Genomic DNA, 17,721 nt, shown 5'->3' on the forward strand with positions numbered 1-17,721 from the left:
AATGAAATTATGTAAGTTCTAAGTGTACACTTCTATAATACAAATTCTGTATAAATTTTGTATATTGTATTATGTGTTCACCAACCCAAGTCAACTCTCGATCACCATTTATTTCCCCTATTCCTTCTTCTACCTACCCCCACCTGCTCAACACACCCTCACACCCCTGACCCCTTCCCTCTGGTAAATACCATACCATTGTCTGTGTCCATGAGGTTTGCTTTTTTTTTTAATCCCTTCACCTTTTTCACCCAGCCCCTGAATCCCCTCCCCTTTGACAGCTGTCAGTGTATTCTTTATCTATGAGTCTGCTTCTATTGTTTATTTTGTACATTAGATTCCATATGTGATTTAAGAACAGGAGAATGATGGCAAAAATAATGGTGGAGAGGAAGACAGTGACCTACGAGCTGAAACTTTCAATGACTGAAGAATCATAACATCAAGAAGAGGTAATAGGTGTCACTCCAAAAATCAAGAATAACAAGTAGCCCAGTCTCAGTGTAGCTCAGTGGTTGGGCATCAACCCGTGAACCAGGTCAAGGTTCAATTCCTGGTCAGGGCATACAGCCAGGTTGCAGGCTCGATCCCCAGTAGGGGGCATGCAGGAGGCAGCTGATTTTTTATTCTCTTCCATCACTGATGTTTCTTTTATTTTGTTGTTAATCCTCACCAGAGGGTATTTTTCCATTGATTTTTAGAGATTGGGAGGAGAGGAGGAGGGAGACACACAGAGAGAAACATTGATGTGAGAAAGACACATTGATTGGTTGCCTCCTGAAGGCCACCCAATCTAGGCCCGGGATCTAGCCTACAACCAAACTATGTGACCTTGACCAGAATCAAACCCGGGACCCTTCAGTCCAGGGGCCGATGCTCTAACCATTGAGCAAAATCAGTTAAGGCTCACTATTGATATTTCTCTCTCTCTCTCTCCCTCTCCCTTCTTTTCTCTGAAAATCAATAAAGACATTTCATATACAGAAAAAGAAAGAATAACAAGTAAACCAATAACCTTTGATGAGCTCCCACCCTCCATGTTTTCAGGAAGGAATCCATCCGGTCTCTAATCTACACGGACAACAAGATTAGAATGTGTCAAATAGGCCTATCTCAGAATATACTGACCCGTTACAGGACCAGTGGCTGACAGCGGCCTGGCGAAGTCATACCTGAGTGTCCGGGCCTGATGCTCCCTTGTGCACGTCCCCTGTTTCCAAGTCTTCAAAGTCACCATAGAGCTCCTCTGGGAAAAGAACATCCACATGACTCACCTCTGAAGAGGGTGCACATGACACTCTAGCACTACCAGCCCCAGGGGGACAGTGTGTTCTGCACCCAAACTTTACTGTTACTATTCCTATCACTATGCACCCCAGAAGAAGGCAGGACCGTTAGACCTTATTACACCACATGTTCAGTTTAAGTAAACAAGCCCAATCCACATTTCCATACTTTCCTTCAATACCCCACACAACCAAGAGCTTTTTCCAGTAGAGGTAATTGACACTGCAGCAGAGATGTACACAGGCGGCATGAGTGGCCCTGCAGATGAGATCCTCAAAAATAAAAAATTTCAAGTGACTTGAAAAGCCATGGCTTAGATAACAAGCACATGTGAGAAAGAATCTCACCAATAGCTGAACACAATGGTGACAAACCAAGGGAAAAATCTTAGATTACAAAAGAGTAGTACCTAAAACAGTGCTGAGCCCACATGAAGAGCCCATTCATTCATTCAGGTGTTTAATTATGAATATTACCCTTAAAAGAAATAGACAAGTTAAAAGTCCTCTGGGAGGCAACTTCAGAAGGTATTAAAACATCCAACAGCCGAAACCGGTTTGGCTCAATGGATAGAGCGTCGGCTTGGGGACTGAAAGGTCCCGGGTTCGATTCCGGTCAAGGGCATGTACCTTGGTTGTGGGCATATCCCCAGTAGGGGGTGTGCAAGAGGCAGCTGATCGATGACTCTCTCTCATCGATGTTTCTAACTCTCTATCTCTCTCCCTTCCTCTCTGTACAAAATCAATAAAATGTTTAAAATTAAAAAAAAAGAAAATAATTAAAACATCGTACATAATAAAAGAGTAATATGCAAACTGACCCTAAGGGAAGAACGACTGGGAATGATCCACTATGATGCCCACTGACCACCAGGGGCAGATGCTGAATGCAGGAACTGCCCCCTGGTGGTCAGTGGCTCCGCTCAGCCACAAGCTGAGCTAATGGCTGCAAGCACAATGGTGGTCTCCTGCCTCCTCTGCAGTGCTAAGGATGTCTGACTGCGGCTTAGACCCGCTCCCTGAGGGAATGGGCCTAAGCTGGCAGGTGGACATCCCCTGAGGGGTCTGGGACTGCGAGAGGGCTCAGGCTGGGCTGAGGACCACCCCCTCCAGTGTACAAATTTCTGTGCACTGGGCCTCTAGTTTTCACATAAGAAAGAGCCAAAGAACCAAAGAGCCAAAGAAAATATAAGAGATGGGAATATTCTATTGTAATAAAAAACAAAAAACAGGATATTTAGAAATAAAAAATGTACAAGATCTTTAATAAAGGCTTTACTTTGTTACCAAAGGGCACAAGGAATAACATTAGCTAACACTTTCAGGTGTTTTACATTCCAGACACCGCTCTAAGTACTTTACAGTCTTAACTACATTTTTTTAACTTGACCCAGTGAAGAAGGTATTACTGATATTATCTACTGAACAAATAAAGAGTACATGTTTTTGGGAAGGAAGACTCAATATCATTAAGATGCCAATTCTCCCTTCAACACAATTACAATACAAATAGCCACCAAGAATTTCTAGGCTGGAAAAAAATGAGTATACATGTTTCTTTTTTCTTCTCAGCTATCAATAATAATAAAAATTTAACCCTTTGCACTCTGAACCATTCTGGACATTGGCTACCAGCTACTCGACGCTACTTTGCGGAAACATGCGTTGAAATAACTCAATTCCCCGTAATCACTAATAAACTGCAATGTCCCCTGAGAGGGGACAGCGGAGTGCAAAGGGTTAATATGCTAATTAGACCAGACGTCCTTCTGGATGAAGTTACGGCTGCAAGGGAAGCCCGGGTCCCGGGTGTCAGAGGGAAGCCGGGCCGGCAGCCAGGGGAAGGAAGGCCTACTCTTACATGAATTTTGTGCCCCAGGCCTGTAGTGTATAAACAACCAACTACAGAAATAATAACTGAGTACAAACAATCGAAAACCTCAGGGAAAAAAACTGGAGAAACAAATGGAAATTATAGAACCAAAAAATACAATTAACAGAAAAGAAAAGAGCCCAGCCAGTGTGGCTCAGTGGTTGAGAGCTTGAACCAAGAGGTCACGGTTCGATTCCCCATCAGAAAGTATGCCTGGGTTGCTGAATTAATAATCAATGATTCTCTTATCATTGATGTTTTGCGCGCGCTCTCTCTCTCTCAATCAATCAATCAATAAAAAATATATATATTTTAAAATATATTTTATTGATTTTACACAGAGAGGAATTGAGAGGGACAGAGAGCTAGAAACGTCGATGAGAGAGAAACATCAACCAGCTGCCTCTTGCACAACCCCCACTGGGGATGTGCCCGCAACCAAGGTACATGCCCTTGACCGGAATCGAACCCGGGACCTTTCAGTCCGCAGGCCGACCCTCTATCCACTGAGCCAAAGCGGTCCCGGCCAATAAAAAATATTTTAAAAAATAAACAAAAATTTTTAATTAAAAAAAAAGGATACATCCCTTTACTTACCATCTTCTGCTAAGATCTTGGCAGCATCTTTATCCTCTTCCCACTTCCCAGTCACAAAGCAATCTCTGATACTGTCCATCACCTTCACAGAAACATCAGCACTTATTAGATAGGGAAAGGCCTATTACCCACTGACCTAATAAACAAACAGACATTTACTAATTCAACAGATTTTCAAAGTTTACTAGTGTTCTTAAGGCAATGCAATTAAACAGCATTTTTAACTTACTATTTGCTACTCCAGACTTATTGTGGTTGTTTGGCTTTCAACTGAATCATAATTTTGGTTATGTCATGTTTTTCATACACAACCTAATTCTCAAAAAGTAGCCTTGAGGCTAGCATGATTACAATGCATGCAAAAGCAAGTCTATTCTTTTACTCATTCCTTCATGCCTACACTCACTCACTAAACATTTACGAACACATCTATTTTATGCCAACAAGTTCTGTAGGCAAGTTGTTCCCAGATGATCCTTATTTCATTAAGCTTAATAATTGACTTAGAGGAACAATAGACCAAACAAATAAAATAAAAAAATTAGAACCTCCATGAAAAACACACAACTGACTAGGAACAGAAGGAAATGTCTTCAAAACAATAAAGGACACCCATGAAAAACTCACCACTAGCATCATATTTAATGACGAAAGACTGAGAGCTTCCATCATCAGGAATAAAATCAGGAATAGGAAAGTCTATCTGCTCTCACTTCTATTCAACACTGTACTAGGCGTGCTAGCCACAGCAATTAAGCAATAAACTGACATAAAAGGCATCCAGTTTAGAAAGGAAAACTGTCTCTATTCACAGGTGATATAATCTGGTTTACAAAAAATCCTAGGGAATCCAGTGAAAAACTATCGGAACTAATCAATCAAAGTTGTAAAATACTAGATTAATATAGAACAATAAATTACTTTTCTCTATATTAGGAATAAAAAATCCAAAAATGATAAGAAAACAGTACCTTTTATAATAGCATCAAAAAGAATAAAATGCTGCGTATACATTCAACAAAAGTGCAAAGCTTATACTCTGATAACTACAAAACATTCTTGCAAGATATTTAAGATCCAAATAAATGGAAAGACATCCCATGTTAATGGATCAGAAAACTTAATATTGCTAAGATAGAAACACTTTCTAAAGTATAGATTCAGTGCAATCCCTATCAGAATCCCAGCTGGTTCTTTGTAGAAATGGAAAAGCTGATCTTAAAATACAGAAAACCCAAGAGATCCAGAATAGATCAAACAACTTAAAAAGAAAACAAAGCTGGAAGATTCACACTTTTCAGTTTCAAAACTTAACCATGAAAGGACGGTAATCAAAACAGGATTGTGCTGGCACAAGGAATGACATAGATCAATGAAATACAATTAAGAGCCCATATATAAGCCCACATATCTATGGTCAAGTGATTTATTTTGCCCAGGGTGCCAAGACAAGGCAATGGGAAAGAAATAGTCTTTTCAACAAATAGTATGAGGACAACTGATTTCCATATGCAAAAGAATAAGTCATATTCATCTCACACCAAGTACAAAAATTAAATAAAACTGAAAATTTAGTTTTTCTGTCCCACTAGACATATAAAGTGCTCAATAGCCACACTGGACAGTTCATATATAACTTATTTCCATCATCACAGAGTTCTATTGCTATTTCTCTGTACCACTCTATAGGAAACACAGAGGACCAAGGAGCCAGATAAACTGCACACAGGGTTACAATGGAATTCATAAAGTCCATAATATGAGAAACTACACACCAAATACTTGGTTTCTTAAACAAATTAAATGGGAGGCGAGGGAAAGATGGGCGGAGAAAAGGAAAGTATATTTAAAGTTTTAAAAAGCACAGTGAGTAGCTAGTCGGGGTCAATAGGGGAATAAGGGGGACATATGTAATACTTTTAACAATAAAGATTTTTTTTAAAAAGGCACAGTGAAAAACAACCCCCCAAAAACCTGGTGAAAGAAACTATGGTGCTTATGATGCAAACTTGGAGGACGAAATGAAGGAGATGATTACCACAGAGTCATGTTCCTTCTGCAAGGGAGGGAAGGACCATGGCTAGGATGGGCACACGGTGGTCACAAGAGTCCTTACCTGGTACCCATTCATTAAGTTAACAACTATTTTATGTGGGCTTCTAAAACCTGTATTAAATTTTACCATAAAAAATGGTTATGGTTAATACACTTCATCAAGTACATAAATGCTATTCAGTAAATTACAATAGCCAATGTGATAATAAATGACTGGAGCACTCTGAGGAGTGACATTTTATGATCAAAAGTAGCCAGCTTGGGAAGAACATTCCAGAAGAGAAAACAGAGGGGAGTAAGCCTAGCAAGTCTGAGAACTGAATGAATTCCAGTGTAATCAGAGAGTGGTGAATAAGAAAGAAAATTTACCAACAGCGTAATACATTTATGTGTTTGTAAACAGCAGAAATTGCAATTGCTAAGGGACACTAGTGCATTCAAATTATAAAACAAAATATTTTAAATGTATAAAATTTATGTGCAATGCTTCAAATACTATCCATACTAAAAGCTGAGCATTTTCCTTTTCTCCATAACACAGGCACATGGTCTAAAAGTTAGACTCTAATCAAACTCAGAACATTTTACTGTTTAGGATGCATGAAATACACTCCAACATCTGGGAAAATATCCTGTTATCTTATAAAGTAACAGGTAGGCAACATTAAAATCACATGATCTTCTTTTAGAACAATTTTCTCATAAATTATTATTCACATTTTCTACGTATTATTCACATTCGGTCTTACCTCCTCTAAATCCCAATCATGGGGCACCTCCAAGTGAAATCGGGAGCAGTCCAAAGAGTCAGCCTTGTACTTACACTCTCGGGCAGGCTGGCTGACACGAAACAACCCTCCAAGCTCCTCCCCGGCCTCATCTTCTTCTTCATTGTCCTCTGTCACTAACGAGACCACCAAGATGGAAAAGGGAGAACAAGTCAGCACGCAAGAGGACTTGGGGCTGAGGGTCCCTGTTTGTGGCAGGAACGGTGGCGCCCCTAAGCACATTGAGTCAGAGCGAAGCCAGGGAACTGCTGCTTATCGTGCCTGGAAGACTTCTATCTCCCTGCAGGCAGCAGCAGAGAGTCCATTGAGGAGGGAGAGTAACGGGGGTTGGAGCAGGGAAGGGATTTACAGGCAGAACGTCCAGTTATCACAGTTTATCTGGAGGAATGCTAAGTCCCTAGTCACTAAAAGAACTTAAGCAAAAGCTGACTGGAAGCCAGTCCACAGCCACCTCCTGATTCGATGCTCCTAGCTCACATATACACTTTTGGCCTTGTTCTAATCACGTACTAACTAGGGACCACAATGTAAAGTTCAGCACTTTCTGTTTTCTTGGTACTAAATTCTATCATATAAGAAATTCTCATAGAAGACTTTGTATAGAGACAGAATGACACAATGAAGACTATTCTCATCAAAAGTTTTATGGCAAACCCAGAAAACTATTTCATAGGACCAATTTATGGTACTCATAAACTGAAGATTAAAAACATCTGACAAATGCAAACTATGACAGCAAGAAATACCGTATAGATATCACAAGTACCACTCAAACCTCCAACCAATTTCCTCACTGCCTTTCCAGAAATAGTCTAAGGAACAACGATGCTTCCAGATATGAACCAGAGCTTTTACCTGTCCCATAAATCAGCTTTTGGAGATTTGGCGTTGCTTGTTGCTGCCTCAGGAAGGCCTCAGCTGCCTTCCGGGAAAGGTCTTCCTTCCATTTGAGGGCACCTGGAAGGACCAATGCAACATCAATAAGGCTGTTTATCTGTTGTCTCTACTTCAAGCTCACTGCTCATTCACCCTGAAATCCTTTTTTGAAGTATAATATTTGAAGTTAAGAAATATCCAAAACAGCAGACTCCCATTTTATTTGTAAAACTAGAAGCCCAATGCACGAAATTCATGCAACAGTAGGCCTTCCTTCCCCTGGCTGCTGGCACTGGCTTCCCTCCGGCACCCGGGACCCGGGCTTCCCTCACAGCCCCCGGCTGCATCCAGAGGTCGTCTGGGTTGATTAGCATACTATGCTTCTATTATTATAGAAGACAGTCAGTGCCAAGTTTAAAAGGGCAGTTAAATTAAATTTAGGCATACCTGAAGTTTCTGTGGAATAATTACTTGCTTCCTTGTACTCTTCCTCCTCTTTGAGTAAGTCTTCTATATCACTGGTCTCATCAATTAAGCTCTCTGACGCCCGTTTCTGACCACTGACCGCTTGAGATGGCTTTGGAAACTTCTTCCTAACAAGCGCTTCGTTTTCTGAGTCCTTTTCCTCTGTGCTGAGAGAGGAGCTTCCTTCAGATTCATCTTCAGAGGCAAATGCCTCTTCAGCTGTGCAATGACCGGAATCTGAAGTAGTGAGGGCTGCTTTTTTCATTGTCTTCTCCAGATTCAAATGGTCACTCAGCCCATTACTGTGTAAAAGACCTGCTTTACTGCCTTTTCCTATAGTCTTAGGTTCTAAATTATCCCTCTCTTCTGCATCGGAGCCCTCTTCTTCACTGCTTTCATCAGCTTCCTCTTCTTCTCCTTCATCCCCTGAACTCCTCTCCAGGTCATCATCACTGTCAGCAAATGCTGGCAAGTCCATCTCACTGTCTTCTTCCATCTCAAGTCTCTGCCGTTTGGCACCTTTGTCAGCCATGTACACTTTACCGGTCACTTCAGCATCTTCTTCCTCTTCTGTTTCATCACTAGAGCTATTTTCCATCCTGTCACCTTCAGGCATTTCTTCATCGTCTTCAGGATCACTATCCCCAGACTCATCTTCCTCATCTCCAAAAATGGCTTTTCGACGTACTCGACCAGTTTTTAAATCCACCTGCTTTTCCTCTTTTGGCATCCACAGCCTGTATTAACAAGTAAAGCAAAATAATTCAACATGTAAAACAATCTGCTAATCTAGAAATGGCAAGTCAATAAATACACAAAGCAGAAAATACTGTCAAGGGACGGTTTTAAGTGACATAGCACAGAAAGGAATGATTTAATAAATACTAAAATAGTAAGCAAACTCATACACAGTTCCCTAACACCTTAAAAAAAAAAAAAAAAAAAAAAAAAGACAAATTTTAGGGAAAAACTGTTCAAAATGGAAGCGAGTACTTAATAAATCTTTTAGAAGACCAACCACTCCAAGCTTTCACCAGATGAGCTTAGGAAATGGCTAGCTACAGGTCCCAGGCAGGGAAGTACAAAGTGGCCGGGCACACCCTGTGTGTCAGCAGCCAGGAAGTGCTCAAAGAGCAAGAGAAATGTGCCAAAATGACACGAGACAGACTGAAAGGACAACAGAGGCACAGAAAGAATAATGATAATAACAGGGTAATAACAAATGAAATTAAAAAAAAAAAGTCCTTTTTTTTTTTTAAAGCAGTAGAAATGAAAGCTCCTTGTTAAAGCATGCCAGCTAACAAATTAAGAATATTGCCATTTTGCCCTGGCCGAGTGGCTTGGTTGATTGGGGCATCATCCCATATACCAAAAGGTTGCAGGTTTGATTCCTGATGGGGAGGCAACTGATAGATTTTTTTGCATATCAATGTCTCTTTGTCTTTCACTCTCTCCTTCTCTCTCTCAATGAAAAAATATCTCAGATGAGGATTTTAAAAAAGAAAAAGAAAAAATATTGCCATTTTGAAACCACCAATGCAATACTTGATAAAGAATCATCATCAACATGCTAAACCCAGCCCTGGCTGGTGTGGCTCACTGGGGTGTCACCCATGCACTGGAAGGCTGCCAGTTCAATTCCCAGTCTGGGCACATGCGGGGGCTGCAGGGTCGATCCCCAGTTGGGGCTGGGCAGAAGGCAGCCAATCGATGTTTTTTTTCCTCTCTCTCTCACGCTCCCTTCCTCTCTCCCTAAAAATCAATTTTAAAAAATCTTAAAAAACCACACAAAATTCACAAAATAAAAGCTTATAAAGCTATTTAATGTAGCTTATATAAAATTGTGAAAAAAATATTAAAAATTGTACTAAGATAAATTGTCTAAGTTAGATATACCAGTGTTTTTCAACCTTTTTTGGGCAAAGGCACACTTGTTTCATGAAAAAAATCACGAGGCACACCACCATTAGAAAATGTTAAAAAATTTAACTCTGTGCCTATATTGACTATATATAAAGTAATTCTCTTGAATAGGAATCAAATAAACACAAAGAAAGTATTTTATAATTACTTTATTATGAAATATTAAGTAAACAAAATAGTGAAAAATTATAAAATTCTTGTCTTGTCTGCACCTACGGCACACCAGGCAACATCTCGCGGCACACTAGTGTGCCGCGGAACAGCGGTTGAAAAACGCTGAGATATACCAATAACAGTGATGATTATATAAAAAGACTTCAGAAAAAAGAAATGCTCACAATATACACAGAAATTTTATACAATCATGACTGTAACTACGTTAGAGTGTCCATGTAGACAAGGATGACTAGAATACTTAAAAATGAAAATGGCTAATAACATTGACTGTAACAGGGATCTTTAATACTTGTTTTCTGCATCATGCTAGTTTATGTACAGTATTGCATTTAATAATCATAACTCCTATGAGATGATAAAATTGAGGCTTAGAGATGCTTTTCCCAAATAGAAGAACTATTGCACTTAACTTAGCTAGCTATACCATCTGCTAGCTAAGAGGCAGATAACATTTTTTTTCCCCATTTGTATTTATAACTAGAGGCCTGATGCACAAAATTCATGCAAGGGGCTTGGCCCTCGCAGCTACAGCGCCTTGTCTCAGACCTCACAACCCTGCAACACAGGCTTTGTCCAGAAGGTCATTCGGCTGTCTGGTCTAATTAGCATAGTATGCTTTTATTATAGACTAGAGGCCCAGTGCACAAAATTTGTGCATGGGGGACATGGGAAGGGCGGTTGGTTGGTGTCCCTAGGCCCAGCCTGCACCCTCTTTCAATCCGGGACCCTTGGGGGATGTCCAACTGCTGGTTTAGGCCCGATCCCTGTGGTCCTAAACTGACAATCAGACATCCCTTTCCCAATCCGAGACAGCTGGCTCCTAACTGCTCGCCTGCCTGCCTGATCGCCCCTAACCGCTTCTGCTCAGCCCCCGCCACCGCAGCTTGGTCCAGGACATCTGGAATTACATCTAAAAGGTCATTCAGCTATCCAGCCTAATTAGCATATTATGCTTTTATTATTACAGACTAGGGGCCCAGTGCATGAAATTTGTGCACTGGGGAGGGGTCCCTTAGCCCAGCCTGCCCCTTCTCACATACTGGGAGCCCTCAAGGGATGTTCTACTGATGGCTTAGGCCCGCTCCCAATGGGGAGCGGGCCTAAGCCGCTGTCTGATGACTGGGCTGATCAGGGAAAGGCGCCAGGCCCATTACCCCGCTGCTGCAGCCACTGCCAGTTACGGCAGCCACCATGGTATTTTCATCACCACAGACTCCAGTCCCTCCATATGAAAAAATAACTTTCTTTAGGCACTTTTAAGATGTGTCTTTCATGGGATATAATATTTCTTTATTTTTCTTTCTATCCTCACCTGAGGATATATTTCCATTGATTTTTTCCCCTTCCCTCTGATCTCAGACTCGGCCCCTTTTCAAGCCTAAGCCTCTACCCAAGGCTTTCGGCTTGGGAAGGGGACTCCCCACCCCTCTAATAGCTGGCTGAGATTGACCTGGGTGCCAAGGAGGTTCCCGGGACCCAGATATATATGCAAATTAACTGCTATCTTTGTTGGGTTAATTTGCATACTCACTCTGATTGGCTGTGGGTGCAACAGAGGTACAGTCAATTTACATGTCTTTCTATTATTAGGTAAGATAAGCTATAAACTAGATAATCTCAATCTTCTTCAGAATGATTTGTATTGGGAGTCACAAATTACTACAATAAAACTAAAACTACGTACAAGGTATACAAATTCCCAACCCAGACTGAAAATAATTTGTATAAGCCACACATTAGTGGAAATCACCCCACAGGAGATACTACAATACAATGTAAGTAACACTTTCAGAGACAAAATGTGTGGATTCTGGACAGCCATGTGCATAAGCTCTCTGACTACTTGCTGCACTATTTTGACCACTAAAAGGAAGCTAAGTGGCTCAGGTCTCCTAAGAAGCAATCTATGAAAAATGTTTTGTGATAGCTGAGGAATATTCTGGGTCTGTTAAAAACAGAATTCTCCACATTGTTTTAAGAAATGCCATGTTAAAAAAAAGTCATGTAATGTGACCTAGGGAAGAGCCCTCAGAAACATATGCACATACAAAGCAAAGCAAAACAAAACGCCCTGGAATGAATCCCACCAAAATGTGTTATGACAGCAGTTTTGGGTGATAGAATCTTCTGTAGTAACATTTTTTAAAATTAAAAATAGAAAAATAGCAAACTTACCCTTGATTATCTATATCCTCTGACCCCAGTGGTTTGGAATCAGAAAAAAGTGTCACTCTACTTGAAGCCATCTTGGCATCAATAGTGGAATGGGTGGAAATGAGACTCTGGACCAGTTCATGGGTGGGACTCTCCTCATCCTGCCAAGGCAACCAAGAAAAGGAAAGTGAGGAATGTGAATAAAGACACACTGGTTTCAATTAGTTTCTCAAAATTACCCTAAACACAGCTCCTGAAAACCCTTCCTCCTGGCTCAAAAAGAAAAGAAAATTCTTATTGAATTCTGTCTTCATTAAACTTTTTCAAAGTTCACGGAGTACATAGCCTGATAACCTAAATATTTTGCTAGAAAAATTTTAGGTGCTGAAGCTACAGAATGTACTCACTTTAGCCCAATTAAATCGCATTTCAGAACGGTAAAAGAAATAAAAGTCTGGAGTCCGTTAAGAAAAAAATTGCTATCTTTGATGAAAAATTTCACTTCAAAGAATTTACTGCAAAGGAAGATCCCTCCCAGTGAACAAAGCTATTGTACATGTACAAGGACTCGCTGCATCCCTGTTCAAACTAGGGGACAAGCGGCGAGCCCATCAGCACTCCGAAGACTGCTTCAGTAAATGAGGGGTCTTCATACAATAAAATACTACACAACTGTCAACAGACAGAAATAGCTCTACAAATACTAACAGGGAACAACAGATTCACATATTCCTAAGTGCCAAATCTTGTAAAAGCATTTATAGTTAGATCCCATATAATATTACCTCTCTTTCTCTCTCATACACACAGATACATTATAGCATTTATAGATAACATATAATAATCTAAATAAACATTATATGTATAAAGAGAAAACAAAAGACCAGAGAGAGTCGGGGCTTAAAAACACACTGATTCTATATAAGGAGGTGGAAGTCAGGCCCCACGCTGCCTCCAGAGCTCATGCTGGGAGGTGTGGGATCCTGTGCACCTGCAGCAGGGAGGGACAGGGGACATGCTTTTACTTTCTGCTTGGCGCGGTTAAATATGCTGCCTATTTACAACAGGCATTATCATAACTATGAATACAGATTACAAAGCTCCAATTGTATTAAGCCTGTGACTGTCCTCACCGGTTCCTGGAAGCCGTGGCTGCCACCAAGGTCCACGTAGACAGCATCTTTGTCATACAGCACCCCGCCAACTCCAGAGAGAGGCGCGTACACCAACTTCTCCTTTTCATTCAAGCAGCGCTTCTTCTGCTGTTCAGGAAGGGCACAGGGGTCTGGTAGGAAACTGATGTCACTCACAGCGAAATCTCCTACACCTGGAAGAGACAGGACATGGCTTCAGCTGACAAACCTGCCGTCAGCAGGAATGGCCCCCGTCGGAAGGAAGGCTTCAGCCACAAGGGCATCCTCGACACTGGCACTGTGTCTCTCCAGCTGACAACAGAGCAGAGGAGACGAGGCAACTCGGTGTTTGCTGGCCAAAGCAGAGCTGAGTTACTCTTAAAACCTCCAGCAAGGTGGCTCTCCCTTGTTTGGCCAATTTGAAGTTTTCCTCAGAAGATAAAGAATACCTGGCATGTGAATTTGGCTTTTATTTTTCAAATGTGCTCCTCTTAAATAACCATAAAGAGACACCTTTCGGTCGCACTTGGCATTTGTTCGGATATCTTCTGGGTTTGTCAAATCTTCCATCCTAGAAAAATAAAACCCAATCACATGGCAGAAATGAATGGCAAAGCTTGTGTACTCCCCTTCATGTGTCATTAATTCACCACCTTCACTAGTTCACTCAACACGTTTAGATAATTATAGAAAACACAGAAATAAGGAAGCACGGCTCACCATCTACCAGAGGAAAAGAAGCAAACACACGATTGCACCTTAGGCTCTATGAAATATACATTCCATAGGACCGCAGAAATGGGAAATGCATGTTCCTGTGGTCAGGGAAGGACAGGCAACATACCCAGAAGGAACCCTTTATGGAAGAGGATTAAGCTTTGATGTGGGTTTTTTTAATGTGGGTTGGGTGCTGGCAGGTGAAATAAGGATACTCCAGGCTGAGAAAACAATATGGGAAAAAAAAAAAAAAAAAAAAAAAAAAAAAAAAAAAAAGGCATAAAGGAAAGAAAACACAGGACACACCTGAGTGACTGGAGCACCAAGTAAAGGTTGGAAAAGCAGGATGGAGCCACCTTCTGTACCCTTAAATGCTTCAAAATCCTCTCATTTTTCTAAACATTTCATACTTTATTCTCAAAGCCACACCATTTTTATGTTATGAAAAAAAGTAGATATTTTCCCTCAACTACATTTCTCCCTCCACTATTCATAAAGAAACACAAAATAAGCTTTATTACTGTTCTTTTTCTAACCTCCTTAGCTTTGAAATATCTGGGCAAGGAAGAAAAAGTGACATTCATTTTTACCTGTCTGCCAGGATGTAAGGGTGAGATGTCTGCCATGTCAGAGGCCTAAATTTCATAACTGTAATGAAACGGCCCAGATTGTGAATTTCTTGGTTTTGATATTCTCCATGTACCATTCCAGAAAGGTAGAACAGCTTGGCACCCTAAACGTGAAGAAAAATAAATTAAATTTCAACTACATTCTTGTCAATACTGCACTAAAATAAAGGCCTCGGAATAAGCAGCAAGGCTAAGAGAGGGACACTTCCAGCAAACCCCGGTGCCAATGCTTCCAGAACCTCCCCGGTCTCTGAGGAACCATCTTGTAAGGGCTTCGTAAGGACAGGACTGCAAACATTTACTGTCAAGACTGCTCTGCAGTCAGCAGTGGCACCTGTCTGGAGCACAGTGAGGCTCCTGGGCACCAAGCATCCTGGGACCAATGGCCGCATCAGTGTGAGGGGAGGGAGGAGGGACAGTGTGTGTGCACTCGTTCTTGGTCCCGTAACTACGAGAACCTTTGGACACTCTATTAAGTAGAAAATCCAAGACACTTAGAGCCAGACCCTGCCTGGTGCTGGGGGACAGAGACAAATGAGGCACACACTAAGAGTGTAGTCTGTCCAGAATAAAGACTATCCTGAGGAAGTATGCCAGGGACTATCAACAGACATAAAGGAGGCGAGTCCTGTAGAGATGCTTAAGATCTCCCACTCACGCAGTCTATTTCTAAAGGATTACAGGGTCAGTATTCAATAATCAATTATCTTCCCACCGGGTAGACTTCTGTCCAGAACCTGTGTTTCAATCGCTTCTTCGCCTTCTTCAGCTGCTTATTATACTTGAAGGAATCTAGATGAGTGAGAACGCCCATAATTTTAGGAAAGCCGTGTACTTGACAGATGTTTAGAAACTCAAATGTTTCCATTTCAAACCCGAAGCTGGCATCTATGAGCATCAGAACCTAGAAACAAAAGACAATTTATCAAGGAAACTACCCAAAACAGACCATCAGAAAACTAAGGCCTGCGGACCAAATCCCAGCCAGCACCTATTTCACAACTAAAGTTTTACTGGACTCCAGCCATCTTAATTCACTTATGTATTGCCTACATCTGCTTTTTTTTAATCCTCACCCAAGAATATTCCCTCCAATGATTTCTAGAGAGTGGGAGTGGGAGGAGGGGGAGAGATAGAAAAGCATCAACATGGAGAGACACTGACTGGTTATCTCCCACATACGCCCTTACTGGGGCTGGGGTACCTGCAACCAAGGAACGAGCCTTTGAGAGGAATCGACCCTGAGACCTGTTGGTCCATGGGCCTACGCTCTAACCACTGAGCACCGGCCAGAGCTCTACACCTGCTTCTAAGGTACAACTGCAAAGTTAAGTAGTTGCAGCAGAAACTACAACCCAGAGCAGAGCAATCAACAAAAACCAGGTTAAATAAATTATGTACACACAATGAAATATTAGGTCTAGTAATAATTAATGTCGTTTTCTAATACTTTTTTAAATCGAATTTATTTAAACAATACAACAAAATTTAATCAACAATATAGTTGCCGTTGTTTTCTACTACTTGTGCCCAACGCTCAGGAAGCATTTTAATCCCTCTGTTGTAAAATTCTTGTGATTTTGATGCAAAAAATTCGGTCAATGCATTTTTGAGGCATTCTTCATTATTAAATTTTTTTCCAAGAAGAAAGTTTTGCAAAGAACGAAACAAATGGTAATCGGAAGGGGCAATATCAGGAGAATATGCAGGTTGAGGGAGAACTTCTCATTCCAACTGGCGCAGTTTTTCAGCAGTGATTCTTGCAGTATGCGGTCGTGCGTTATCGTGGTGAAGAATTACTCCCTTCCGATTAATCAGCGCGGGTTCTTTTTCTCTTAAAGCTTGGGCTAACCTTTCCAATTGGGCACTATACACTGCACTTGTAATGGTTTGGGTAGATGGTAAAAGTTCATAATGAAGAATTCCTTTAAAATTCCACCAAACACACAACATCACTTTTTTTTGCATGCAAGTCAGGTTTTGGCGTGGGCTGCGGGGCCTCATTTTTGTCCAACCATTGAGGCCGCCTTTTCAAATTAACATACAGCACCCATTCTTCATCTCCGGTAACAATTTGCTCTAAAAATGGCAAACGGTTTTGACGAGAGAGGAGCGAACTGCAAATTGTGACTCTTTGATTACGGTTGTTGTCGGTCAACTCATGAGGAACCCATTTTCCAAACTTTTGGACTTTGCCAAGTGCACGCAATTGATTGGAAATTGTTTTTTGTGAACAATTTAAAGTTGCCGCAAGCTCTTGTTGGGTAATTTGAGGATTTTGCACCAAAAGAGCTTGAAGAGCTTCTTGATCAAAATTGGACACACGGCCTCGACCACTCTTGTCATCTAACGAAAAATTTCCCTCGCGAAATTTCTCAAACCAATGCTGGCATTTTCTGGCGCTAACTGCATCTTGACCAAGAGCACTACAGATGTTTTTTGCAGCCTCACTTGCTTTTCTTCCTAATTGGAACTCGTAAAGCATGCAGTGCCGAATATGCTCTTCATCCGCCATCTTCATAGCCCTAGTTTTGCAACAAAAACCAAACCAAACACAAACTTTTTCAAGCAAAACTTGTTAATTGCACTTCACATGTTCTGTAGATACGTGTTTGAAGGTTATGTCAATACAAGTCAACGCCAAGCAAGATTTTAAACGAATGTTGGAAAACGACATTAATTATTACTAGACCCGATACTTAGTAAGGCTGAGCTACAATACTTATTTACCTCCAAGAAATGCTAAGTGAAAAAAACACAAAGCACCTGAGTATAATAAACACCATGTGCTTCAAAAGGGATTATGTGTATGTATATACATTATCTGAAAGGATGCGCTGTGAGGGAAACTGAGAGAAGCAAGGAAACAGAAAACAAGCATTGTTTGCACCCAATAGTACAGTTTGAATATTTTACCAAATTGATGTGTTCCTTTTTAAACTAAAAAAAAAAAAGTAGCCGAAACTGGTTTGGCTCAGTGGATAGAGCGTCAGCCTGCGGACTGAAGGGTCCCAGGTTTGATTTGACTATTTTACCAAATTGATGTGT

At 41.0% G+C, this 17,721-nt stretch overlaps 1 protein-coding gene across 3 annotated transcripts in view; it reads right to left on the reverse strand.

Annotated features, from left to right (window-relative positions):
- BMS1 (BMS1 ribosome biogenesis factor) overlaps nt 1–17,721 on the reverse strand; it is a 51,632-nt gene that overhangs the window by 11,076 nt on the left and 22,835 nt on the right. For all 3 annotated transcript variants that reach the window (XM_084904761.1, XM_084904759.1, XM_084904760.1), the window contains exons 5-14: nt 15,389–15,577; nt 14,635–14,777; nt 13,777–13,898; nt 13,328–13,521; nt 12,216–12,355; nt 7,923–8,677; nt 7,455–7,556; nt 6,561–6,715; nt 3,757–3,838; nt 1,173–1,246 (exon numbers count right to left, since the gene is read on the reverse strand). In XM_084904761.1, the coding sequence (XP_084760887.1) occupies nt 1,173–1,246; nt 3,757–3,838; nt 6,561–6,715; nt 7,455–7,556; nt 7,923–8,677; nt 12,216–12,355; nt 13,328–13,521; nt 13,777–13,898; nt 14,635–14,777; nt 15,389–15,577 (1,956 nt within the window). The remainder of the gene's footprint in view (nt 1–1,172; nt 1,247–3,756; nt 3,839–6,560; nt 6,716–7,454; nt 7,557–7,922; nt 8,678–12,215; nt 12,356–13,327; nt 13,522–13,776; nt 13,899–14,634; nt 14,778–15,388; nt 15,578–17,721) is intronic.

This window comes from Pipistrellus hanaki (assembly GCF_964339955.1).
Source record: "Pipistrellus hanaki genome assembly, chromosome: 14".
NCBI classification, from domain to species: Eukaryota; Metazoa; Chordata; class Mammalia; order Chiroptera; family Vespertilionidae; genus Pipistrellus; species Pipistrellus hanaki.